The sequence below is a fragment of the Bos indicus x Bos taurus genome, chromosome 20 (assembly GCF_003369695.1).
Source record: "Bos indicus x Bos taurus breed Angus x Brahman F1 hybrid chromosome 20, Bos_hybrid_MaternalHap_v2.0, whole genome shotgun sequence".
In the NCBI taxonomy this organism is placed as follows: domain Eukaryota; kingdom Metazoa; phylum Chordata; class Mammalia; order Artiodactyla; family Bovidae; genus Bos; species Bos indicus x Bos taurus.
The window spans coordinates 17,677,327-17,705,002 of NC_040095.1; the positions used below are offsets into that span (position 1 = coordinate 17,677,327).

General features: G+C 40.2%; 1 protein-coding gene across 1 annotated transcript in view; it reads right to left on the reverse strand.

The window, feature by feature from the left end:
- Positions 1-1,493: 1,493 nt before the first annotated feature.
- The window catches only part of ZSWIM6 (zinc finger SWIM-type containing 6), a 212,078-nt gene continuing 185,895 nt past the window's right edge, over positions 1,494-27,676 (reverse strand). Inside the window, exons 6-14 of the mRNA XM_027520544.1 lie at positions 23,291-23,467; positions 22,876-23,022; positions 17,620-17,766; positions 16,288-16,548; positions 12,335-12,470; positions 8,661-8,818; positions 7,907-8,070; positions 6,149-6,230; positions 1,494-4,490 (exon numbers count right to left, since the gene is read on the reverse strand). Coding sequence (XP_027376345.1) covers positions 3,628-4,490; positions 6,149-6,230; positions 7,907-8,070; positions 8,661-8,818; positions 12,335-12,470; positions 16,288-16,548; positions 17,620-17,766; positions 22,876-23,022; positions 23,291-23,467 — 2,135 coding nt within the window. The 3' untranslated portion in view covers positions 1,494-3,627. The remainder of the gene's footprint in view (positions 4,491-6,148; positions 6,231-7,906; positions 8,071-8,660; positions 8,819-12,334; positions 12,471-16,287; positions 16,549-17,619; positions 17,767-22,875; positions 23,023-23,290; positions 23,468-27,676) is intronic.

Here is a 27,676-nt window from a genome sequence, read left to right on the forward strand (position 1 = left end):
AGCAATTTGGAAAAAGCTTAGTTCTCCTTTGCTACTATATTGAAAAAATATTGTGACAATAATTTTTTATCCAACTTAGTATTTGAAAGTCATGAAACATTTATTTCCCCCTGAAACTGTAGCCTCTGTTCTTAAATGAAAGCAGAAATTGAGAGCAGTGAAATGCAGAATTCTACAGCCCAGACTTCAATTAGGAACACATTCTGCCACCTTTACATTGTCTAAGCTTGTCACTTCTTCCATTCTTCCTTCCTGCTATTCAAGTTTTAACAATACTAAAATTTTTTAAGATTTTTTTTCCAGCACTGGCCCACTGGAAGGTAGGAAAACACGTACATATGACAAGTTTGTCTGCTGGACCACAGTCCTCATCGAGGACTTGAACTCATGGCGGTTCAAGAATGTTGGCCAAGTCACCTTTACTACAAGTCACTTTTATTCTTCCTGATGCCACTCTCGACTTTAATTAGTCCACTTTATTATGAAATGTCCCAGTGTTTTAATAGACACATGAATTTACATTGACCCTTAGGCAAAATCAACTTTCAAAAAACTAAGAATAAACTTACAAAAAAGAACCAATCCTCATACCACTTTATAGTTTATATTTTTATTCCTACTTAGCACTAATGTGATTTATGTCATCATGGGCTTATCTAACTTCCACCTATTGACTTATTCACATTTAAGACTGGATGTCAAAGAGTCTCAAAGAGAAACTTAAAATCAAGGGATTGAATAATTGACTAATTGTAGCTTTAAAAAGCATATCTGTCAGTATAACTTCTGGGTATATATCCACAAGAATTGAAAGCAGAGTATCAGTGACATATTTGTACATCTGTGTTCACAGCAACACTATTCACAACAGCCTACAGGTGGAAGCAACACAAATGTCCACAGACAGATGAATAAACTGTGGTATATATACAGTGGAATACTCTACAGCTTTTGAAAGGAAGAAAATCCTCTCATATACGACAATATGCATGAACCTTGAGGACACCACACTAAGTGAAATACACAGCCAGTCATAAGAGGTCAAGTACTGTAATAATGCCATTTATGTCTCTAAGGCAATCAAATTCATAGAAGTGGAAAGCAGAATGGTAGTTACCAGTCGGGGGAAAGCTGTTCAATGAGTATTGAGTGGAGTTGGGGGGTGGGAAAGCCGTTGTTCAGTGGGTATAGAGTTTAGTTGTGTAAGATGGCTAAGTTCTGATCTGTTTCAAACAAATACACTCAACACTACTGAACTGTACACTTAAAAATGGTTAAGGAGGTACATTTTATGATGCAGTTTTACCACATACACACACACAAAATGCATTTTCACCATTTTACATATAGGTTTTTGATGGAGATGGGGCGGGGCAGGTGTTTATAATGTATATGTAGTACGTAACCTTTATGTTGTAATTTCCTTTAAACCACACATGCAAAAAAACCTCTCACAACTTAGCATTTATTAAATATATTAAGTACTGAGCATCTTAAATAATAGTTTATTAGGGAGAAATACCAAGTGTACAGACTGAAGAAAACTGACTAGTCTGTCTCTCTGTGATTATCTCATTTATGTCTGTCTTTTCCGCTAAGCAGAAAGTAAGCTCCAGTGTCTAGCTTTATTCACCATTGTATCTCCAGGGCCTAGAAAACAGTATACAAATATTTATTCAATGAGCAAATATGGTATTAAACACTTGAGAGATGTGGTAACACCCAGGTCCATAATCACGAAATTCAAGTATAATTAGAGATATACCATAAAGGAGGCAGAATCAACTTTCAAAAAACTAATTTTAATCAAAACAAAAATTGTTGATCATTAACAAGTTTATAAAACAGTGATTTAGTTACATAAATAAATTGATATCAGTGTATCAAATCTTAATTACTTTCAACTTCATGAGCATGTTTACATGGGTGATGAAGTACAACCTTTTTTTTTTCTTTTTACCTATTATAATAAATAAAATGGAGCGCATGAAATAGTTCCTCTAAACAAAAATACCTACAAACATACCTCTAGCATGTTCTCTAATGAAGGGAACAAGAGACACTGGACAACTTTTGCACCAAAACATAAAAATTGCTTTAAAAAGCACAAGGTTACAGAACCATCAGCTAAAGTAAAGACACTATACTGTAACCAAAGTTGGTATTTAATAATATAATGAACAGTTTGGTAGTTAGATCTCCAGTTTGGTTATTTTAAAGCATTAAGACAAGGCAAGATAGAAGGCTGCTTTCGTTTTGAGTAATTCTAGAGAAAATAAAATATATTTAAAAAAAAAAGAAAGAAAACGGAAAAGTAGAACAGTCATACCTACACAACTTTCTGTCCTGCACAAAGTCAAAATACCTATGCAGAATAGATATATAATATATATAATGTTATTTGTGCACAAAGGTTAGCTTATTATTAGCTCACTGCAAAGGCGTAATGTATCATATGTCAATTGTTTTGGAAAACATTTTGCGTTTTGTGTCAAAAGGGTATTTCTTTTGAGTTTCCTAGGCTAGGAGGCACGAAGCCCAGTTCCGGCATACTGTATATTCTTAATGCTAAGGCTTGCTGCTCTGGCTGTGTATCTTGTCCCTCTTCGTTCTAGTGCCTGTTACAAGCATGTGTGGTGTAGTGGTTGGTGGTGTGTGTCTTGTGTCTGTGTGTATACATATATATATGTATACATAAGTTGTATAAATATATATACATATATAATTTCTCCCAGTAGATCTCAGTCCAACCATGCAATCCAAAAGGTGGCTCTGCACAGATGCCCAGCATGAAGCTCACCGCCTGAGCCAACCCTGAAGCAAGGCGCACTTTTAGTCCTTCTGATAGGTTTTCTCTCAGTTTTTTTTGTTGTTTTTGTTTAAAACCAAGCTACTGCAGCTTCAAGTATTTTGCATTACATAGAATATTTTTTATAAATTAGTTAATGTTATATTTTCAATATTCAGACATATACTATAATATATATACAGTACAATAAATGCTCTCATTCTTTTTTTAATTTTTTTTTGATAAATCCCTGAGAATGTATGTTGACAGTCGCTAAGTTTCCACATGCACAAGCATCGTGTGCCATGCTTCTGGACGAACAGCACTGCAAAGCCACGTGGGTCAGCCTTTTAACTATTAATATTTCGTTTTGTTGGTTTGTTTAAATATGCTGCAAATGTAAAGATGAGTTACAAAGGAGTAAAGCTGAATCCATTCGAGGTACTTATCACAGGATGGAGGTGTTCTGTTTGGTTTTAAAGCCATTTCAATTATTTTTTTTGAGGCTGTGAACGTATACAGAAAACAGGAGAGCTATGTGGACTTTGCCACTTGACAACATATACTCAGTGTAAACCCAACCTTTTCAACCTCTCTCTCATACAAAAAAAAGGAAGAGTTAAAAAAAAATAAAACAAAAGAGAAAGAAAAAGGGAAAAAAATTAAAAACACACGAACTTTCACAACATGACAATTTAGTCTGCAAACGCAATATAACTATACACATATAATACCGGTGTGGCTCTGTTCTTTAAGTTAAAAAGGGTACAAAGGCAGGCTCAAGTAAAAACAAACCATCCCTCCCAACCCCACCCCCACCCTCATTCATACAAGTTCTATCAACCAAACCTCTCCCGAACCAACATCATCAGTTTCTTTTTGCCTTTGTAGATTTGTTTCAGGTTGTCGATAAACTGTGTAAACTGAATGTGTCCATCATGCGCCATTAAGAAGGTCTCTCGGGCCTTGCTGAGGAACTCTATGAACTCACTATAGTGCCGAGGACTGATGTGTGTGAGCCGTGAGTGTGTTGTGTTGATGTAGGCCCCAATCGTGGCATCCAAGAGTTGCCTCAGGGGGGCTTTGTCCAGCGACATGAGCTTACCAGAGTTCCTCCTCCCGTGAAGCCCCACCACGCCAGGAGTGGTCAGAGTGCACCTGCGCAAAATGTCTGACAGTACCGTTGCACACTTGACACTCTTGACCACCAGAGGTATTATAGCTGCAAGCTCGTTTTTACCAAGGGAGTGGCTGAGCGCACAGGCCCACAAAACGTCGTTAATGGCAGGGTGCGTGTCCTGATTGTAGCTCAGGTTGAGATGGGTCATGGCCAGGGTGGCCAGCTTGTAGGCCCTCATGGGGTACCCGCGGTGCTCCATGTACCGTGCTATTGTGAAGAGCTGGGTGTAGCTCATGCCGGTTGTAGCAGCGTCAAGAACGATTTGGTACGCCGTCTCAAAAGCTATGTGATCCTTTTCACACAGGGTCAGCGCGGAGAGGGCACAGTTCTGAGGGTCCTTCATGGCGCACTGCAGTGCGAGTGTCCGGGCGCTGCTGGCCAGCTTTTCCTGCTGGTGGCAGTCCAGGTGGAGGCGGACGATGGTGCTGTTGGACATCACAGTGGTGGCAACAATACTTGTGGCTTCGGTGGGAGTAAAGAGTGTAAACCAGCTCTGCATGATGCTGTCCAGGGCATAAACACCTGCCAAGAACACAGAGAAGCCGCATTACTGACTGGCTGCCCAGGGGTCTTGCCTTACTTCCACTCTTTAATCAATGCTTACACTGTTTACTAGCACAGAACATGAGCCCGGCCAGAAAATCCTGCAAGGTAATGTGCCTGGGAGCAACCTTTTACAATAAGGTTATGATGGACTGTTATTCAGTGAAATGCTTAAGGAACATGAACTTCCTGTAATAAAGAGCGAATCCTCTCGGTAGCTGGTATTTGCGCTGTGCTGCTGCCTGCCTGCCGTTTCAGACAACGGCTTCTTGCTAATGAGTTCCAGTTCACTGGGGCCTCCTGTCAGTTACCGACTACAGAATGGGAGTCAGAAAAAGTACAACCCTCACCAGAATAGGGAGTCTTTATGTGATGTGTGTGTGTATGTGCCCAAGTTTAAAGTACACACAATACAAAATGATTAAACACACAAAGAAGCAAGGAAATGTGACCTGTAATCAGAGAGAAAAAAGTCAACAGAAGCAGACATACAGATGACTTGAATGTTTGAAATGGATGACAAGGTTTGACTGTCATTCTAAGTACACAGATCAATGTGCCTCAGCTGCAGGAAAATCCTAAACATGAGCCATTAAAAAGCAGGCACTAAATCGAAGAGAAATGAGGCCTCTGTCTTGGTGCAGGGTAGGGTAGTGGTGTGGCAGTTTTTGAACTGGTATTATCTTTGTATCGATGTACTAACGCATCACGTCGATAATATAACTTTTATATTGAGACCAATTTCCTGCTTTCCAAGATAACATACCATTGTAGATTAACAAAAGAAAAACAACAAGGAAAATGCTTTTACGGTATCTGCTGTGTCAGTCTTTAGATACACACTGAGGTGGCTGGTATTCTCAGCAAGAGGTGTGTATTCTTTTCTGATGCAAACGGAAAGAAATGGTGGCTGTTGAAGCACCGTTTATTTTAAACAGCCCTACTCGGTTTGTGTCGGCATTCTCACCAGGCGTGTCTGGGCTTTTGGTTCTGCCTCACTGCTGCAGAGGGGCGCTAGCTGGCTGAAGGGTTTCACAGACGGCGCCTGTATGTGCAGCCCAGGTCTTCTTGTGGCTACTAAAAATTCTCGTCCATCTGAAAGCTCACCTAAACCGCACCCAGTGGTCACTTCTCTGCTGGGTACCTTGAGAAATGCCCTCAGATAATGAAGGAAAAACTCAGAGCAACTAGATAACTGTATATTATTTTCATTAAAGTGCTGTGAACCCCTAACCCACAGTCTGAAGGTATTTTCAGATGGTTTCCCTCCTACCAAAGTTTCATATTCATTCCACTTCTGGAATATGAAAACTGTAAATTTGATTATCACAAGAAGCTACTAAAGGCACCTTAAGTGTGACAGAACAACTGAATAAAAAGGGTTTACTCCCTAGCCTATTCCATTTTAGATAAGACACTGGGGCCCCACGAATGTGACAGGAACAATGCAAGTGGGCAGAACTGGAGGTGGAAGGTGAGGGTTGGGGGAAGGGAGCTCCCGTAGGTTGCTGGAAGGGGCAGGAGCCTTGGAGACGTCAAAGTAACAGAGTGAAAATGTTCTTGTGTGTATCTGGAAGTGACAAGTTGAACCTGACCACAAGGCACCTGGGGAAGCCCCCTGTCCTGACTCTACCTACCCACTTCAGTAGCGCACGTCACCAGCCACCTCACCATCTCCCGTCGCCGCCAGTTTAAGGTTGACAGTGTCATTCGCATAACCTGTAAAGACAGGAAAACAGAATGCTTTGGAAGGTTATACCAAGTCAGTGAAAAAGAAAACAGTGCACCCCAAGGTAGAACCTTATTTGGAACAAAACTCTGCAAATGAACTTGGGTTTGTCTACGGCTTCCCTCGCTGGTCTCGTCCCAGCCTGGGAGGCAGGAGGTCTGTGTTCTCCTCCTGGTGCACCGACTGGCTAGATGGAGCATCCTGGGCAAGCCACTCAACCCACCACTTTTCTCCTCTGCAGAACTCAAAGGCGAGACTGGCACATTAAACATGGCCGACGTGCTCTTCTCCTCCCCATCTTTAACATTCCCTGCTTTTAAATCTCTGAGCCACCTCTTGAATCAATTCTGACTGGGAACCCTCCATTTAAAAAAAAATAATTGTTTTAGTTATTTCTTCAGCCTCTTTTGTCCCTTCCTGGTGATTAAGAAGATAAGCACAAGTCTACAGAAGGGAATCCTTTGGCACCATTGGCAATCTAATTTTGTTGTTTACTTTCTAATGGATTCCTAGATAAAATCAACCATACCTTCCTGCTTCCCTCATTTTTTAAGATTCAGAACCTCTAGGAACATAATACTCTCTTGGAAAGGTCTATGGGATTCCTTCCTGGGTCCCAGGAAGAATGAGGCAGGGAGCAAGCTCCTATTTACCATTTACCAAAATAATCTGCCAGAATTCCAAATAACCAGAAAACTCATGTTAATGGCTCTTTCTGCATCGTATCTCTGAGGCAAATGATAACAAAAGTAAGCCAAACGATATGAAGTTATTTTTAAAAAGAAACTTCTAAAATGTCATCATATAGCTTTAAGTGTAATTTCCCATGCCCTCTACTTGTAGAGTACTATATATATGGCAAGGGCATTTTCCTGTCATCTAATTCTTTAACCTTATTAATCACTGTAAGGAGAAGCTATAACTAGAAAACTGTATGAATCATCTAACTGGGGCATTCTAATCCCCATACTTTAGAAAATTAGAAGGTGGCAATTTCTTTTACTGCTTTTCATGGAGGGAAAAACACAAATGTTAATAGGGATTCTCTGAGAAAAGTAGAAACATAAACTTTTGAGTTCCTGATTTATACAGTAATCTTTGCAGATACTCTTAAGGAAGCCACATCTACTTAAATAACTAACTTGTAGTGTCCTTGATAATATGTCTAAGCATGCGTGCTGAAGCTGAAACCAGACCCAATCCCTCTACCTTTACCTAATTTTCTCAGGGTTATAAAAGGAGACAGAACTGTCCATCTGTTATGAAAATGAAAAAACATCAATAAATATCTATACTTCCTCTAAAAATAGAACCCTAACAACTGAATCTTTATTACACATGAGAGCTTAAGTCATGCACAGGAATAACTCTTCTTCACTCATTAAAGGAGAAACGGTGAGGTTAAGGCTCTAATACAGAAGATGATTTTTTTGTCGAAAGACACCAACAGGGCTTCTGAGCGGCACAGTCCTACACGTGCAGCTGCAGAGCGGCGCAGCTGGGAACGACTGCATCTGTGAAGCGCAGGGCTCTCCTGAGGTCTAGCAGACCTGTGCACCAAAGAGTCATGGGCCTGCACTGAAACACGCAAAGCAGCAGACACAGTCTGAGGATGATGCTTTTATTAGCAGCCCTTGGCACCCCGGTAAAAACCACAGTCACGTACCTGCAGGCCCAGCTCCAGAGACACTTTCAAGAGAGTGATGTCTGGCAAACTGTCCATGAGAGTTGCTATTTTAAATGCATCCTGGGCAAGCTTGAAGATGTGGGATGAGGAGTGAATGTTTTTCTGGATGGATTCTAATACTGTTTCCAGCCTCCGAACATCACCTGCAATGAACAGGGGGAAACAAAATCAAGGCAGAGCAAAACAAACAAAAAAACCATACACACACACCCAAAGGGAGTTTAAAAAGGAACAAAACACAAAGCACAAGTTAATTTACATGTAATGTTCACAGATGGCCCAACCAAGTGTCTCAAGGTTATTGCAATATCTGTGCATCCCAGCTTCAAAAAAAGGTAACACTGAGACACACCCTCAGTGACTAAAAGCATGTGAACCAGAACCAATAAGAGATAGCAAATAGTTCTCTCAGGTTCCTACTGATGTATTTCTGGTGAGTATTTCAGGGAGAAAAAAAATGGAACCCAACTTTTTAATCTGCTTCTGGAGCTCACCCACCATTTACATGGCATGGTGACTAAACCCGAACTCTGCCAGGAGCCAGTTTAACGATGCAGTTAAATGAGGAAAATGTTGCCTCAAGTGAGTAGCACCTGTTTTGCTTCCTAAGCTAACATCTAAAGAAAAGAATCCTTTACAACATAAGCTCCACCACTGAGAACATGATGGAAAACATGACCCTAAAAGAGTCAAATTCACGAAATAATCACAAGACCTCAGGACGACCCAGTACCTTTGGCTGCAGTTAGCATGGTGGACGCCAGCTCACACTGCTGGGATTCTATGTGGCTTAGAGTGAACCAGCGAGGGTATCGGTTGGGAACAACTGATGCAATGTGGTGTGGGCGGGTGAGGTCTCCCGTTGGAGCAGTAGATTCCAATACTAGCAACCTGTAATGATAAGACAAGGCAGGCAGCGCTCAGTGATCACCTGTCCATCACCTGGGCCACAGGGACTGGCAGAAGCCAGAGGAGAGGGGACACGCTGGGAGAGACTGCTCAGGACCTTGGTGAGGGGAGAGCTGGTACAGCTATGCTCTGCTGTCCGGATGCTAAAGTTACCTCATTAATGGCTCACTACCTAAACCTAAGAGTTTCCTTTCTTTAGCATCATTCAGAAAATGGCAATATTCAAGGAAATGAAGATATGTTACAATAGAGAGCTTTGAAACACAAGTCTTAGTGTTTACCTACTGTAAAATTTCTGAACCTTATAATTCACTAAAAAATAAAAATCGAAAGAAATTGATAGTGAAGTGGATATTTAAGACTGAGATGATAAAGAGTTAGGGATCACTGTATAGTTGAGACGAATAAGCTTAACTTACTAAAATGGGAGGGAAAGCAAAAGAAAAATGACTTCCTTTCCATATATTCACACTTTCTGCAGAATTAGTTCCTTATACTTCAGAAATTTGTAGTTTAAAAATGTTCTATCAGTCACATTACATACAGATGATGAGTGCAAATGATCTGAGTATTTGTCCCTTGACAGTCTTACACAAACTCAGCACCACTTCTTATTTTAATCAGTCTGTCTTTAAGAATGCTGACTTATAAAGAACAACCACTGAAACACAGCACATGCTCAGTGGTCTCTTCCAAATACAAGCACCAACGAGATTAGCAAAGTAGCTGTAACTGCAATAGTTTTTTTTTTACAACCATCTAAAATACTGACCTTCACTCAAGTACACCAGTTCAGGGACTGTGGAGTAAGAGCTGGGGGCCAGGAGAGGTCGGTGGGCTCAGGCTGCGATGCTGGGCTTAGGGCCTCGCCCAACAGCAGTTACTGCTCTGACAGGTCAAATGCCTCCCTCCCTTTTCCTTTTATGTAGGGACACAGAGATGTTAGCATTAGACGGTGGCAATTTAGTAGTAAGAATTTTGGTGAGGTTGCTAGTTAGCTTTTTAAAAATTCAGAATATCCTTATATTCACAGACAGATCTTTCCAGAGTTGCTGTAGAGGAAACTAGTCAACATTCCTGGAAAGATGGTTAAATGATTGTGAAAGCACCTTTCTTCAGGACTTCCCCTCTCTTTCTAGAAAGACTAAGAAGCAAGTAAGCCACAGGTCTCTTTTCCTTCCTGTTCCCCTGGCTGTTCCCAGAGGCTGGAAACAGTATCAGAATCCATCGAGAAGAACATTCACTCCTAGCATACTGCTGCTAAGTCACTTCAGTCGTGTCCGACTCTGTGCGACCCCATAGACGGCAGCCCACCAGGCTCCCCTGTCCCTGGGATTCTCCAGGCGAGAACACTGGAGTGGGTTGCCATTTCCTTCTCCAATGCATGCAAGTGAAAAGTGAAAGTGAAGTCGCTCAGTCGTGTCTGACTCTTAGCGACCCCATGGACTGCAGCCTACCAGGCTCCTCCATCCACGGGATTTTCCAGGCAAGAGTACTGGAGTGGGGTGCCACTGCCTTCTCCGGCTAGCATACTAGACATGCTCTAATAGTTCACACCACCTCCCTCCCATAGCAGCCCTTTGGCTGAGGGCATGTGGCAGGTGGAAAAGAGGTGGTAACAATTCCCCTGTGCCCTGCTGAAATTCCCCATGAACATTCTGCCTTGGCAGCCACCAAGGGCAGACATAGATGAGTTTCTGAATGTTAGAAAAGTAAGCCTTTCCCCTCCTGATAGATACCTTCACATAAGCCAGATACACAGAGAAACCTTAAGCTATTTTACCCTTAAACTTAACAGGATTTGAGGCAATAGCATCTGGTGGCATCACAGCATTAGCATCCTTCCCTTTGCACAGAAGCACAAATCTTAGTACAGAGCAGAGCGCCTGTCTTCATCTGACAACTTCCATTTCAGCTTCCAAAAATGGGAATAGGAACGTACTTATAAAATTGTTCTCTAAAATACAAACCAAGTGGTGTAAAGTAATTTGGTGGGGGACTTTTGCTCATGTTAGTTATTTTTTTTTTTGATATTTAAAAAATAGACGAGAGAACTTTTAAAGTTTTCCTGATATGTTAATGAGATTTCATGTTGCCAAGGAAAGCATGTCAAATTAAAAGATGTCAGCCTCCATACACAATGACACACAGGTACATATAAACACATACATGAATACACACTCTGCTGCTGCTACTAAGTCGCTTCAGTCGTGTCCGACTCTGTGTGACCCCATAGACGGCAGCCCACCAGGCTACCCCGTCCATGGGATTCTCCAGGCAAGAACACTGGAGTGGGTTGCCATTTCCTCCTCCAATGCATGAAAGTGAAAAGTGAAAGTGAAGTTGCTCAGTCGTGTCTGCCTCTGAGCGACCCCATGGACTGCAGCCTACCAGGCTCCTCCATCCATGGGATTTTCCAGGCAAGAGTACTAGAGTGGGTTGCCATTGCCTTCTCCGGAATACACACTCTATTGCTGCATAAAAAAGAGGCCTCCTGTGATTTATGAGTTATACTCATACAGGAAAGGCATTGTTTTTGAATCCACTACACTGGCTAACTGTGGAATCAAACTATTTTCCAACATCTCAAGTTGGAGGTGTGTCTTTACATGGCAATAACAGGGTCTAATCTGCACTTTAACAAGTGTGTTGATTTAAAAAAAAAAAAAAAAAAAAAGACAAAAGGAAAAAGCTCACATTTTAAGAAAGTAGATTATTTCTTTCAGGTCCTTAAAGTTTAAAAGGCTATATATAAGATTGAAAAATGTAATCTTGAATGCATTAAAAAATATTCAGCTACCACAAATTCATGATGAAAATAATTCCTTTGTGAACTGACTTTATAAAGGAGGAGAAAACAGAAAAGTCAGCGGCAGAAGACAACGTGTTCCAATTATTATTACTGAAAGAGGGACTGAGGGTGGCGGGAGCAGAGCGGAGGCAGGAAAATCCTGGGCGACCCCTGGACCGCGATGCCGTCCACGCCGGACAGAGTCCCACCTTCTCTCACTCTCCAGTTGAGAGCAAACGTGCTTCCTCGCCAGGACGGCTCTCCTGCACTACTGACGGGGACGCGTAACTGCAGCAGGTGTGAAGGGCTCCCTCAATTATATTCAGCCAAGTGTATGTATTATTTACCACTGTTTCAAAATCTAATTTTTTCAAAATAATGAGTTATTTAGGAAGGTTTCAACTGTTGCTGCCTTGTGACTAAACCCAACCTGAAACTGTTCTCTAGTCTCAAATTCTAGCTTCAAGACAGAGTAGGATAAAGCCACCATGAACGTGAGTGTGACAGCCGACAAGAATACCCTCTTTCCCTTACTTTAAATAAAACAAAAGCCAAACGAGGCAACAAACTACCACCACCACAACTGCAGAAGCACGATAGCTTATTCAGATTCCTGCTGCCTACAAGAAACACGGATGAGCGAGAAGTCAGTTACGTTTCCCCGGTGGGGATTTGGATCGCTGCTGCGCACGGGGCGGAATACGTACCGCATTGCTCTCAGTGCAATTTTGTACGCCAGTTCAGCATCGTGAGGTAGGAGAGAGGTGAAGAGATACTTGGCAAATGTGTGCATTGGAACACTCTCCCGATGGATTATTTCGCCTAAACCACTATATGGGCCGGCTGTAGGAAGAGAGCATATACATTTTACATTCTTAAACAAGGAACTAAGACTTCTTGTAAAGTATAAATTTCTTATGTAAAGTTATAAACAGTGTTAATCTAGTGAAGAATGTAATCTAAGTGACATGATTGAAATGAATACAATTCTTAAGTCAGAAATGATGCGACAGGGTAGAGTAGACAACATCAAATTCACTTCAGGAACAACTCCCTGCAGCACAGCTGAAAGTGAATCACACAATTAGGGGGCGGAGCTTGTTCACACTACAACTGCTTCAGGAAACAAGGAAGCAGGAAACCTCACTCAACTCAGGACAGGCCCTCTCTCAATGTGTGATATCTATGTGCCCAGATTTTCAAATACACAGATGACTCTCAGCTTCACTTTGGAACCTGCCCCAGACTCAGCTGGAGGGGCACACATAAGCCAGGCTTCCAGAAAAGAGTGCTCTGCTTCAGGGGGAGGGATGGAGATTCTGAACCACAAATTCCAATACAAAGACTTTTAAGTATTGCTGCTTTTAATAAGGAGAAAGAGATGTTAATTCTCAGAAAGTGATTAATAATAAAAAATAGAATAATACTCACCATACGCAAAAGAAAAAAAGTAACTGAGTCTGCCACCATTTGGGCTTCAAAAGATCAATTTCAAAAGCAAATTTATATTGAAGCTATCAAAATTCATTTCTCAGAAGTTATGATAGGCATCGTGGCAGAGCTGACTCCCCCTTTGTCTTCTCTAAACGCTACCTTACGAAGGGCAATACCAACTTTTAAAACAAATTTTGAAAGGAAACCACAGTGGTTAGTTCAACTACTTTCCGCTTAGGTACTTTGAGGTCTAGTTACTGTAAAGTGTTTTGTAAATTAGTTTCCATCTCACCTTTGGGTAACATTGGTTTCATGACTCTAGAATTATGAACCATCACATTACTGCTCAAAGGACATAATACACTTGATTTCCATGAGAAAACTAAGTCTGGTGAAGGGTTTAGAATGCAAGAAATGCAGTTTAGAGGAAACGGTGAAAGGAGTTATTGAACTGGGCACTCTGGTAAGAACATGATATATTTTAGATCATTTTAAACTAACAGAAGTTGTTTTTAAATGTCATTGTTTCATTCTTTGGTTAGCAGTTTTGAACTGTTCCTTATTTAAGTACTTTAAAAGTCATGTAGACTACTTTTTTACCAAGACAAACTGAAGATATTTTAAAATGTTTTAGTGATCTGGTATTAGTAAAAAGTTGATATAGCATTACAGTTTTTACCCTTAGTTCATATGAGGCCAAATTATTTGTTACTATGATAGACTGAATGCTTGCCCTCCTCTCAAATTCCTATGTTAAAGCCCTATCTCCCAACATGAGTGTAGTTGAAGACAGGGCCTTTATGGAAGTAATTAAGGCTAAGTGAGGTCACAGGGGTCCAACAGAAGTAGCGTCCCTTAAGAAGAGACAAGAGTGAATGCTGTCTCTGCCTTGTGGGAACTCAGAGAAGGCAGCCCTGTGCGAGGCAGCAGGAGGGCCCTCACCAGAGAGTGAACTAGCGAGCGCCTTGGCCTTGGACTTCTCGGCCTCCAGAACTGTGAGAAATAAACTTCTGTTGTTTAAGCATCTAACCTGTAGTATTTTTTTTATGGCAGCTTGAGCAGAGTAAGACATTAACTCTACTTTATTAAGGACTAATTATAGCAAACATCTATTTTTCTTCTGTATCTCTCCTCCATTTCCTTTCAGCATTTCCCTTAAACCATCAAGTTCCCTTTCTGTACTACGCAAGGAAAGCCAGGATGCATAATCAATATAATAGCACTTCCCAACAAGCAAAACATTCAGTCAGGTATCATAGAATTATTTGTCAATGAATAATCAGTGTCCCAGAGCTCCAGTGTACTGAAAAGTGAAAAAATTAAATTTGGAATCTAAGTTCCCCAGAAGTGTTTTTCCAGTATGTCCACAGTATGTCTAGTATGATCCAATATGCCCACAGTATGTCCAGAAGTGACTAACACTCAGCAACAATACAGGGTTACTGCTTCCTCTTTTTCAGATACTTAGGTCAGCTAACTAATTTGCCCCTGAAATTCACAGAGTATAAATGCATGAAGAACTTGGTGCCCAGTGCAGTTGATTCTATCATGGAGCATTTATCTTTTGGAGTTTATAGAAATGGTCCCTTGGCTTCCCCTTGGACTTCTTCCTGTCCTGCACCACCCACTCTTTGTGGGCTGAGCAAGGCTGGGAAAGGAGCGGAGGCTGGGATAAGTCATCAGCACTCCTTATCGGGCATAGTTCTAATTAAAATGTTTAACAAGAAAGTATGGTCTAATCAAAGAGTAAAACAAAGTTTAAAAATATTCGTAAGTAATGAACATGAAGACATAAGTAAGTGATGAACAGGTATCAGACACTATCAACTTTGAAAAGCACGTATCCTCTTCTATTCCTTCAGAATAATAAAACTCAAAAGGCAGTTTACCAAGAGTTATTAAGAGCCAGTATAAAAATAACTGTACTTCTAAAATATATAAATGTAAAGTGCATTTAATGAAAAAAATTTTTTTCAACTAGATCTTTAGCTTTGGACATGTAAGAGAGGTTTTGAAATGCTATTTTCTCTAAATCCCTTCCCTAAGTATAGTCATTCCAAATACAAGACAAAGAAACCATATTCTATGAGCTTATCAATCACAGAGAATCCCACAAAAATAACACACATGTACTTGAGAGATGGAAGCAATTAAAAAGTTCTGACATCTCCCAAATCTGTGTAAAAGACTGCTAATGCTAAGTTGCCTCAGTCTTGTCTGACTCTGTGTGACCCCATGGATTGTAGCCCACCAGGCTGCTCTGTCCATGGTATTCTCCAGGCAAGAATACTGGAGTGGGTTGCCATTTCCTTCTCCAGTAAAAGAGTAGGCTACCACATTAAGTACACTTATTGTTGACAAGGAAAAAACATTTAAAAAAATATCAGTCAAAATTTGGGGATTTGTCTGTTTGGCTCAGATGGTAAAAAATCTGCTTGCAATGCAGGAGACTGGGGTTCAATCCCCAGTCAGGAAGATCCCAGGAGAAAGGAATGGCTACCCAGTCCAGTATTCTTGCCTGGAGAATTCCATGAACAGAGGAGTCTGGCGGGCTACAGTCCATGGGGTCACAGGAAGTTGGACATGATTGAGCAACTAACATTTTCACTTTTCTCTTGACCTTACAAGAAAGAAAGAAAAAAACTTGACTTTGCCTTATTCTATGAAACTTTTACCTTGATGAATCTACACCTAATGGATTTTCTGAAATAATTAGCACAGTGAAAATTCACTTCTACAGTTGTTGGTCCTTTATCAGGATGTGCAAATGACAGGTTCAAAATCCAGAAGTCATGTAACAGCCAATAATTTGGAGGAATGCCAACCAATTTCCATTTTATTACTTAATAGATCCAAGGAATATGGCTACCAGTCATAAAGGAATATGGCTACCAGCAATAATTCACTAAATATAAAATTTACATTTATCTCAAGAACAACAGTTTAAAAATAAACAGTCCTTTTTAAAGCTTGTGACATTCAAATAGGGCTCATTTTTAGCAGCCTCATTGCTTACATGACCACCTAATAAATAGTAAACATCTAAACATCTGTACTTTTTTATTAAGTGATACTACTTTTTGGAAAATGAACATGCCTGTGACACTCAGCGACCATACCAATCAGGATAACTACTGTATTAAATGTACTCAAACAGTATTCCCAACATAAGAAAGCGGAATGCCTAAATAAAATGGGCTAAACAAGTGGAGAAGTTATCAGTTACCTTCTAACAGGAAGACTGCTTGCTTGCGAAAAATTTTCACCAGTGTGTCGTCCAATTCAATCTCCTGAAGCTTGGAGATGAGCTGTTCCTCGTTGCGGCAAACCTTCTCCTGGGTATACAGCCCGTCAGGCATGACCCGCTGCTGTCCCAGCCCTATTAGGGCTACTTCCACGGCCAGCGTTAGGTAGGATTCCCCTTCTTCTAGGAATTTGTGTGCAGGTAGATGCTGGTATTCCAGAGACTTGCACTGTCCCATATTCTCTGTCACAGAAGAAATCAGAGTTCAGAAACTACTTTTGCAGATGTTCTGACAGGCACAATCTATTAATATTTTACCCGGAACTCTTATTAAATGAATTATTGACTTAGCTCCAAGAAAGCTGGAAAACCATGTTAAAGTATATAGTTTTCCAATATCTTTAAAAAAAATGACCATCAATTGACTAAATGTGTATGTTCTGGAGGAAAGCATAGAACAAATATTTTTCTCTCATTAAAAAGGAATCACCAAAGAAAACCATAAATCTAAGAAGAGATACTAAGAATACTTAACAGTAAACAAAATTTTAATTAACCAAGAGTAAAATTACATGATGACTGTAATAGTTACCAATTTTTTAAAGTCTAGAATTGAACATTTTTCATACTTTTACCAGTGTTGTAATTTATAATAAAAACAGTAGAGAACACAACATATATGTAACTCAATTTCATGGTCCTTTTTGTTATCAGAGTCATCAGTTGTCAAAAGAGAATGATTCTCTGAACATCGTCTTATCACTGTTAAGGTGCTTCTATTTACAAATTCTTAACAAACTTCAACTGTCAAACTCCCAAGGAAAGTGGATTCAGAGTCATACCCTCACCCTCCTGATAAGAGTTTGGGTCACCAAAATCCATGAGGGCAACCACCACAGGCTAGATAATTAACTCTCCAAGCTAATCCAGTCATGGGAGCAGCAAAGGTACAAACCTTCTTCCCTGCCATATGATATATATCCTTATTTTATATCTTTATGCTGGAAAATAGTAAGAAACACAGATAAATTCTTAGATACACAATCACTGATAGAAGGGAATGAGTATTTTTAGGTTCTTGATACATGCTGCCAACTGTCAACGCCAAGACTTTCCCCAGTTTGAGAAGCCTGCCTAAAAAGTGGGAGTACCATTTCCTGCTAACCGCTAGTCCTGTTAACTATATGGAATGGACTCATAGAAGGAACAGCGAAGAACCATGACCAGTGACGAACGCCATTCAGGGTTTAGGCGGGGAGCACACGAGACAAACGTCAACGTTTTTATTATTTTATTTTTATGTTTTACTTTTACCTGTAAAATCTGAGAACACAGGGAAGCCTTCGTCGTCAGTGCGGCAGGCTTCCATAAGGCTGCTGAAAAGTGTGCCCACGGGATCCAGGGGGTGTCCAACCCAGCCCTCCAGATTGGTTATTGAGGTTATGCTTTTATGGGGTAGCTCTGTGTAAGAAAAGAGAATTGAGATATGAAGAGAAGTAGAGGAAAGAAAGGCTTTACCATTTAATAGCAGCATCCTCACAAATTAATACTACATTCAATTCAAAATTCCTCTTTAATTAAAAAACAAGGTTTCGTAAAACCCGAACTTGTGAACTATTTTAAGTTCTAAAGGGTCATCTGTGAATCAATGTAAATGGTGTTAACTGCCCAAGAAAACTCTCAAACATCTATTTAATTCATGTGTCCAGAGTACTAGGTTGACATTATTGTTTACACTATTAAATTATAATGTATGAGGAAAAATGAATTCCAACTTTTCACCTGAGAAGCTAAGGACAACTCTGCTTACCTCCGAGGAGTGGCTTTAAAGAGAACTAAGAATTCTCCCTGGAATTATCATTGGCTAACTACAACTTTATTAAGAACATATTCTTCTCACTGAGTCACCTAAAATAGAGTCTAAAGAGCAGCTACACTCTGGGTCAGACCTGAACTCCCCTATCACCTTACAAGAGTCTTCCTTATCATGGATATGTAAACCATTTAAGAGAGAAACTTTTCCACAAAGGGGAACTACAACAGAAGATAACATAATTTGGATGGAATGTATCCCTTTTCATTGTCTTCACGGAACGTTAGAACTTTAAAATTCTCAAGTTAGAGTGCTGAGAAAAAACTGCAAATACTTTAGGATATACTCCATTATTGTAAACAATGCAGTACTTTACATGTAAGTGTTTACTAAAATAATAAATAGTAGTAGTTCCTTCTTGAAGGAAAGTACAATAAAAATTACAAATAATATAAAATAAACAAGAAAAATATTGGCTTGTAAATAGCTAAAGAGCTATTCCACCAAGTTCAATGTTCCTTTAGAAGTCTTCTGTTTTGGACTACCAACTCTTAGTACATAGAAAGCATGGCCTGGCACAATGTACTACAATCTATGGAAACTGAGCGCTAGATTCCTTGGAAGGCTCTTTCCATGCAATTTCTGTCAATGATTTTTAATATACACAACCAGGATAAAAACAGAAACATGAGTATTACTCTTAGCAACATGTCTGTCTGTCTGTCTCTCTATATATACATATATATATACACACACATGCATACATATATGTATGTGCATCAGATCAGATCAGATCAGTCGCTCAGTCGTGTCCGACTCCTTGCGACCCCCTGAATCGCAGCACGCCAGGCCTCCCTGTCCATCACCAACTCCCGGAGTTCACCCAGACTCACGTCCATCGAGTCAGTGATGCCATCCAGCCATCTCATCCTCTGTCGTCCCCTTCTCCTCCTGCCCCCAATCCCTCCCAGCATCAGAGTCTTTTCCAATGAGTCAACTTTTCGCATGAGGTGCCCAAAGTACTGGAGTTTCAGCTTTAGCACCATTCCTTCCAAAGAAATCCCAGGGCTGATCTCCTTCAGAATGGACTGGTTGGATCTCCTTGCAGTCCAAGGGACTCTCAACAGTCTTCTCCAACACCACAGTTCAAAAGCATCAATTCTTCAGCGCTCAGCCTTCTTCACAGTCCAACTCTCACATCCACACATGACCACAGGAAAAACCATAGCCTTGACTAGACGGACCTTTGTTGGCAAAGTAATGTCTCTGCTTTTGAATATGCTATCTAGGTAGGTCATAACTTTCCTTCCAAGGAGTAAGCGTCTTTTAATTTCATGGCTGCAGTCACCATCTGCAGTGATTTTGGAGCCCAGAAAAATAAAGTCTGACACTGTTTCCACTGTTTCCCCATCTATTTCCCATGAAGTGGTGGGACCGGATGCCATGATCTTCGTTTTCTGAACGTTGAGCTTTAAGCCAACTTTTTCACCCTCCTCTTTCACTGTCATCAAGAGGCTTTTGAATTCCTCTTCACTTTCTGCCATAAGGGTGGTGTCATCTGCATATCTGAGGTTGTTGATATTTCTCCCAGCAATCTTGATTCCAGCTTGTGTTTCTTCCAGTCCAGCGTTTCTCATGATGTACTCTGCATATAAGTTAAATAAACAGAGTGACAATATACAGCCTTGATGAACTTCTTTTCCTATTTGGAACCAGTCTGTTGTTCCATGTCCAGTTCTAACTGTTGCTTCCTGACCTGCATACAAATTTCTCAAGAGGCGGATCAGGTGGTCTGGTATTCCCATCTCTTTCAGAATCTTCCACAGTTTATTGTGATCCACACAGTCAAAGGCTTTGGCATAGTCAATAAAGCAGAAATAGATGTTTTTCTGGAACTCTCTTGCTTTTTCCATGATTCAGCGGATGTTGGCAATTTGATCTCTGGTTCCTCTGCCTTTTCTAAAACCAGCTTGAACATCAGGAAGTTCACGGTTCACATATTGCTGAAGCCTGGCTTGGAGAATTTTGAGCATTACTTTACTAGCGTGTGAGATGAGTGCACTTGTGCGGTAGTTTGAGCATTCTTTGGCATTGCCTTTCTTTGGGACTGGAATGAAAACTGACTTTTTGCAGTCCTGTGGCCACTGCTGAGTTTTCCAAATTTGCCGGCATATTGAGTGCAGCACTTTCACGGCATCGTCTTTCAGGATTTGGAATAGCTCAACTGGAATTCCATCACCTCCACTAGCTTTGATCGTAGTGATGCTTTCTAAGGCCCACTTGACTTCACATTCCAGGATGTCTGGCTCTAGGTCAGTGATTATCTGGGTCGTGAAGATCTTTTTTGTACAGTTCTTCTGTGTATTCTTGCCATCTCTTCTTAATATTTTCTGCTTCTGTTAGGTCCATACCATTTCTGTCCTTTATCGAGCTCATCTTTGCATGAAATGTTCCTTTGGTATCTCTGATTTGCTTGAAGAGATCCCTAGTCTTTCCCATTCTGTTGTTTTCCTCTATTTCTTTGTAAGTGTGCGTGTGTGTGTATTAGACTTACTGTGGCAATCATTTAAAAACATATATAAATATGGGATCATTATGTTGTATACCTGAAACCAATGTTGTATGTCAATTATATCAATTTTTTTTAAAGTTGACATATGCCAAATATTTTATTTACTAATCTTGGCCCCATAAGAAATAACTGCTACAGCAATTTGGAATTGTAACAGTACAAAAACACCTATTATTTGAATATGGGCAAACAAAAATAAAGTAGGGAAAGATATACAGATATGATATGTAGTACTAGTAAAGAATAGTCTGAATTTAAAAATTTTATTATGTAAAGGCTAAAAGAGAACTGAGTCTGAGACCTCAAAGGCAGCTATTAATACCTTAACATGTTTCAACTTAATCTACATGAACTAACATTTTTACATTTTGTATTTCTTAGATATTGTAACATTTAAATTAAATTCATTTTAAAAACATTTTTTAGTAAAGAGCAATAAAGTAAAGTTTCAAAACTCCAATGATGATCAAGAACAAGCTGTCCTGTTGCAGTATAAAAAATACTTCATTCTCTCTTAGCCTATTTTCATCCTTTCTACTTTTCAGAAGTAAACGCCTCTTGGCCATATATTGTATGTGTTTAGGTGAAGGGAGAGACTTAAGAAAAATTTTGCTAAGGGCCAAACAACATATTCTGCAAATATATCTGGTAACCAGTGATGCTTTGATGAACATGAAGAAGTGGACAAAGTAATGACTTTCAGGGATATGACATTCCAGTCCTATCTGACCTCCCCCTTTTTTGGTTCATGTGGTCACTTTGGAACTTTCTTTCATCAAAACATGTTAGTTAACATTTTTAATACTTGTAATATAGAGGATATAAAATATTACACAACAATCTAATAATCTCCAGCCCATTTTAACTTTCGATAATTTTCAGCTATACCCTAGATGTGTGTGTAACTGCCCAAGGAATAAAATAAAAATACAAGCCAAAAAAATCACAACTAAAACTACTTCTCTCTGAATAAGATATAAAATTCCAGAGTAAAAACAAAACAATCATACCAGAGAAAAATAAAAAAGATCTACATGTACAGAAGAAAAAGAAGCACATGGATTAATCAGAGAAAGCATCGTATTTCTTTCTTTTGATCAGGGCCTTATGCATGTAATACAACTCTGTTGCAATTATTATGGAGAAGGCAATGGCACCCCACTCCAGTACTCTTGCCTGGAAAATCCTATGGACAGAGGGGCCTGGTAGGTTGCAGTCCATGGGGTTGCTAAGAGTCGGACACGACTGAGCAACTTCACTTTCACTTTTCACTTTCCTGCATTGGAGAAGGAAATGGCAACCCACTCCGGTGTTCTTGCCTGGAGAATCCCAGGGACAGGGGAGCCTGGTGGGCTGCCGTCTATGGGATCGCACAGAGTCGGACACGACTGAAGCAACTTAGCAGCAGCAATGCTTATTTAAAATTTAAAAGATTAATAAACTGAGACAAAGAGGATTTAAATATGTTCTGCCAGTTGACAGCTCATCAAAGGTTATTTACAGAATCTAAAAAATCCAGGAGTTCTCTTTGGTCACTTTAAATACACCATCATGTCCTGATATACAAGTTATTACAATTAAAATGTTTTACAGTGCTTCTATATTATGTGAGGCCTGCTTTCAGCACTTTATAGGAAATAACTAGTTTAATCTTTCAACTCCAGGAGACAAGTCCTCAATTGAGCCCCAGTCCACAGATAAGGTCAAGTCAATGCCTAAGGTCTCCAGCCGGGACCTCTTGCCAGAATTCAAACATAGGCAGTCTACCACTGGAGCCCTTACTGTCACAATTAAAGTGTTTCTTCACAGAATGAAATATATCTGGTTAACTTGCATTTTAGGTAATTTAGATATACTACATAACTCAAACAGTTAAAAAAAAACAAACAAAACCCAAAAAACAACAACTGTCCCCTTAAAAAAAATTAACTTAGGAAACTAAGAAACATTAAAAAACAAACAAACAAAAAAACAACCTATGTTTCACAACATTCAACCAGAGAGGGAAAATGCCTAAAATTTGTCACAGATTAGCTAGCTATTAAACATTTCAAAAGAGTGGTGAGTGAAGCCATCTCCATGGCTCTAATTTTAAAAGCTCTCTCCCCGCCAAAGAACATGAAACCTAGTGACATTATCACCAAGAATCCCATTCCAATGGAAACAAACTCCTTCACACATTCACCTTTTTTCTGAGTTCGGAACATTTCCAACTGCTTCTGTTGCTGTCGTCTTAATGTGTTAACAATAGCTATTGCTAGTCTCAGTGCTTCTCTGGGGTACCCATGAGAACGTAATGCATCCACTCGTGCACAGGCTGTAGGAACATGTTCTAAAACAGAAAGTGAAGGGAGGAAAGTTGCCATTATCAGATATATCTATAAAAACAGGATTTAATAGTAAGATGTTTCCCCCAAAATACTATTAAAAAGACACAAGAAACCATTTCTGAACTTGGATTTGAATGAAAAACTCCTACTGCCAAGCATTCATCCATCTCCCATTGAATCCCTCAACTCTCCACCTCCCACTCCAGTAATGCTATAGAAACTAAACAAAGAAGTAAGTCATGGAAATGTCTTTCCGGTTTGGCCACTTACCATGCCAGAGGGGCCACCCGCGGGAGTCAAAGAGGGAGTTTTCAGTGTCGTCATGGTAACAGTAGTTGGTGTATAGGTCACTGCTGATAATGTGCTGCAAGTGGCTATCCTGCCAGTGGAGATCGCATGCCTCAATGGCTCGGGTGAACACTGTCCGATGTGGCCTGTTCGATGAATCTGTTTTTTCCACAATTCAGAAAGCTGTGTCAGCTATGATTCACACGTCAATAAATCAGTTTCATACCATAGCATTCTGTGGCCAGATGTTCATGAACACACCCACACAGACTGCCCTGCACCCCCTAAGCAGAAGGATGGAGGGTGAATAGTCTCATGTCCTAAGTACTAGGAGGCAAATCAGCCCAAAGAGCCACCATTCATTCTCTTGTTTTATCAAACACACACACTCTGCAGCCACCAAAGCTAAGGTTAAAGGCGTCCTGCAAAAAGAATTGTCACGTCTAGTTTCCATGCCAAATACACTCGGAGGAGGCACTCAGCACAAAAATCACAGGAAAACTCACTGCTCCCCATTTCTGAGGTGCTGTGGTGGGCTACCCTGATGGGATCAACAAACACTATGCAAGAGATGAGACACCAGCCATGGAACCTTTCAGGAAGATGCAATCAGCCTTTAAAAATATGCAGAAGGGTTGTGCTTTTGGTTGTATTTTTTAACTATATTGTGCGGTTTTGCACAATTAAAATTATTATGCTTCTTGGGATATAATGATGAAATGGTACTTTATATCCCAAAGGGCATAAATGCATATATTTAACATTTCACAAAGCCACACAACATAGCTACAAAACAAACCAGCGCACTTACCTTGCCCTACAGGCTGCCTCCTGACTCCCGTGCAGGTTCCATGACTGGTGTGATGTCCCCAGCATAGTGTATGCTGGGGCATCACAAAAGAGCAGAAGCACACACTCCGAAGAGGGTTCAAGTTTCAGGACCTGACGGAGAAAAGAAATGTTTGCGAAATAAAGGATATTCTTACCCCAACTTCTGGGATTATTCAGTTCTTCTGGAAAACATGGTTCGAATTCTACCTGCCCTCCCAGCCCTTGGGTCCCGAACTCCAGACTTACCTTCAACTATGGCACAAACCTTAGAAAGAGCCTCAACTGACAATTAGGGTAACAAACTATTTTTATTTATGGGTACTTTATTTAACTCAAGTATCACCCCTCACTGTTCTGAGACTTAACTAAATGAGAAGTAAAATCTGGAGCTTCCTTAGTTGGTAAAGTTTCATCTTCCTGTCCTTGGAGCTTTGGCTAAGCACAGACATAAAGGAAATCATAAAAATCAAAACACACCTGAATCAAGAAAAGCTCTGAAAATTTATCCAGACCAAACCCTCTATTCTGCTGATGGAACCGAAAATCGAGAGACGTGAAGTGACTTGCCAAGGTCACACACCCAGGCAATGGCAGTCAAGATCAAAACACAGATAACCTCACTCCAAATTCAGCTGTGTCAGCTGTTCTGAAAGGCTTTCGAATGGTCTTTAACAGAAAGAGACATTACTTCAGCTTGGTCTCAGGTGGACTTAGACAGCTGTACTTGAATGGCAGACATATCAAAATGCATGGATGACAGACAATTTGAGAGGCATAAACATTGATGTATCTGTTCTGGCCCCTGCCCAGACTGCCTGTTAGGAGCAGACAGTGTACACTTTGCAGATGGGGAACGAGGACCTTGTATTTCATAGCCTTTGGAACCTACCAGGGCTTTTTTGCAGAGCAGAATAAATATAAAGAAACTGATTCCATGACTTCTTACAGTCAGTCAATCAAATAGTCCAAAATCCAAATCACACATAAGTGTTAAGTGGCTGTGCAATTTCATTTAACTCAAATCACAGAAACAGAATTTAAAATTAAAAGAAGACTTTAAAAGAGCAACTTAGTATTATGCACGCACTAAGAGAATGAAAGTCCTATCTGTCTACTTAATCCACTGTGGTATCAATTTCATTAAAAAAATTAAAATCTTAACTTTTCATGTTTTTATGTGACTGTAAGATCATAGACATACATAGAAGACACACACCAGACTTTTTACAGTGGTTGGCTCTTAAGAGATCAATAATACCAATTGTAACAACAACAACAACAAAAACCTAAATACTGTTTCAAAGAAAATATAAAGCTTTGAATAGCACAGAAACAAAAAAAATGTACAGAGACAATGACTTAAAAAAGTTGACTTGATTAAGTATCAAAATCATGGTCAATTTTTTTTTTTTTTTGCCACACAGCACGTGGGATCTTCGTTTCCCCAGCCAAGGATAGAAACTGCACCCTCTGCAGTGGGAATGTGGAGTCATAACCACTGGACCACCAGGGAAGTCCTGGTCAGTTTCTTTTTTTTTTCTTTTCTTCTGGTCAATTTTTATCTTAGATATCTTATGTTTAAAAATTTTTTGTAGTAGCACAGAAAATAGAGAAACATGATCTTAAATGGTTAGAATGATAAACACACAAATTTGTGGTAGCTCAGGTGGCAAAGTAGGAGAAGTAAAGGGCAACCCACTCTAGTATTCTTGCCTGGAAAATCCCACGGACAGAGGAGCCTGGCAAGCTACAGTCCATGGGGTCGCAAGAGTCGGAAACGACTTAGCAACGAAATCATCATCATCAGCTGGTAAAGAATCCACCTGCAATGCAGGAGACCCCAGTTTGATTCCTGGGTCAGGAAGTTCCCCTGGAGGCTACCCACTCTAGTATTCTCAGGCTTCCCTGGTGGCTCATAGGGTAAAGAATCCACCTGCAATGTGGGAGACCTGGGTTCAATCCCTGGGTTGGGAAGATCCCCTGGAGAAGAGAAAGGCTACCCACTCCAGTAATTCTGGCCTAGAGAATCCCATTGACAGAGGAGCTGGTGGGTTACAGTCCATGGGGCTGCAAAGAGTTGGACACAACTAAGCAACTAAGCACACACACATATAAAATAATAGTTTTTTCAATCAAAAAAGATAAAATTAAAAAAGGCTCCCATTCAGGTATATTTAAAAAATAAACACTACTCTAAGGGTACAGATTCTAATGTTGTCAATTAATTCTAACAAATAATCTCAGCAAAGACACGGCCTGACTTGTGCTTCACATTCATTCTGATGTGCAAACACATGCAATTCTGCCCGTGGTCTGACCATGTGTGCCCTTCACCCACCTGCATGGCTGCTAGGCTCTGTGGGCCACCAAAGGCTCTCCGCTAGCCAGTCTGCTCAGCCCTCCAGCAGAAGCACTGCAGGCTGAGCACCAGAGCCCCTCTGTAGGGTTGTCTCTTCTGCCAGCCCCTCTGGAGAATATGGATGTTCTAAAAGGAGGAGCCCCAGCAGCCATAAATACTGCCCTTAGAAACTAGTTCTGACTGCATATCCCTAGGTCAAACCATAAATGAAACTGTTTTATCTGGAGGTTGGACCACTTCCTAAGAAGTTTTCTAAAGCCTATGGAATAGTGAAGTTTAACCAAGGGGAAAGTAACCAAATGGAAAGTAAAAGTACACTGTAAAATGTTAGGACGGCAGCCACGAAGAAGCCTCTAAATATAATAAAGTCAAGAAGAGATCAATGATATATTGCCTATGTAGATGTAAGCATCCTTTTCCTAGCAATGGAAGACAATAAATGTTGAATTGTTAAACTTGAAAATTCTGAGCCTCTGCAAAAAAACTTGGGGTATAAGAGGAAGATTTATTTTCTTTGAAATTATTAAATAAAATCATCATGAGCAATAAAGATGTGACAGATTTCAAATACTGAATTCCCAAGGCAAATATCTCTAGACAAAGGAGAGCCAGACAATCATCCTTCCCAAGGCCTGAAACCTCTTTTTGATTGGACAAGTCCCTATGGAATAATACATATTATTTTCTCTCTCTGTAGAGACAGAAAACACTGTGCTAACATCACATTTCATACTCAGCACTGTCCAGCTCTTTCTAGGAGTACCAACTACAGATGGAACCCGCACACACTGAAAGACAGTCTTGATTCCTGAATCCTCCTGATGTCATTTAACTCCCATCTTGCATATATCATAAATTTAAAGTCTTTCACATTTTCTAAAAAAAGGGGGAGCAGCAGCACAAAATTACACAAAAACAGTGACAGTGAATGACATTTTTATTTGCAAGAATTAATTAAATATTGGATGTGAAAGGAGAAAATCTGTCAGTAGCTAGCAGGACAATGAGGGCAAGACAGACTTTTTTTAAGATTAGAAAGACTTGTCCTGAATGGGTGGGTCCAACAGAGAAAGAGAAACTTAAAAAAAAAACATACACACACACACAACAGTAGAGAAATGAGAGACAGAGGTACTTAAGAGGATATGTGGAAATGCCTGGGAGCATTAGCTGCCAAA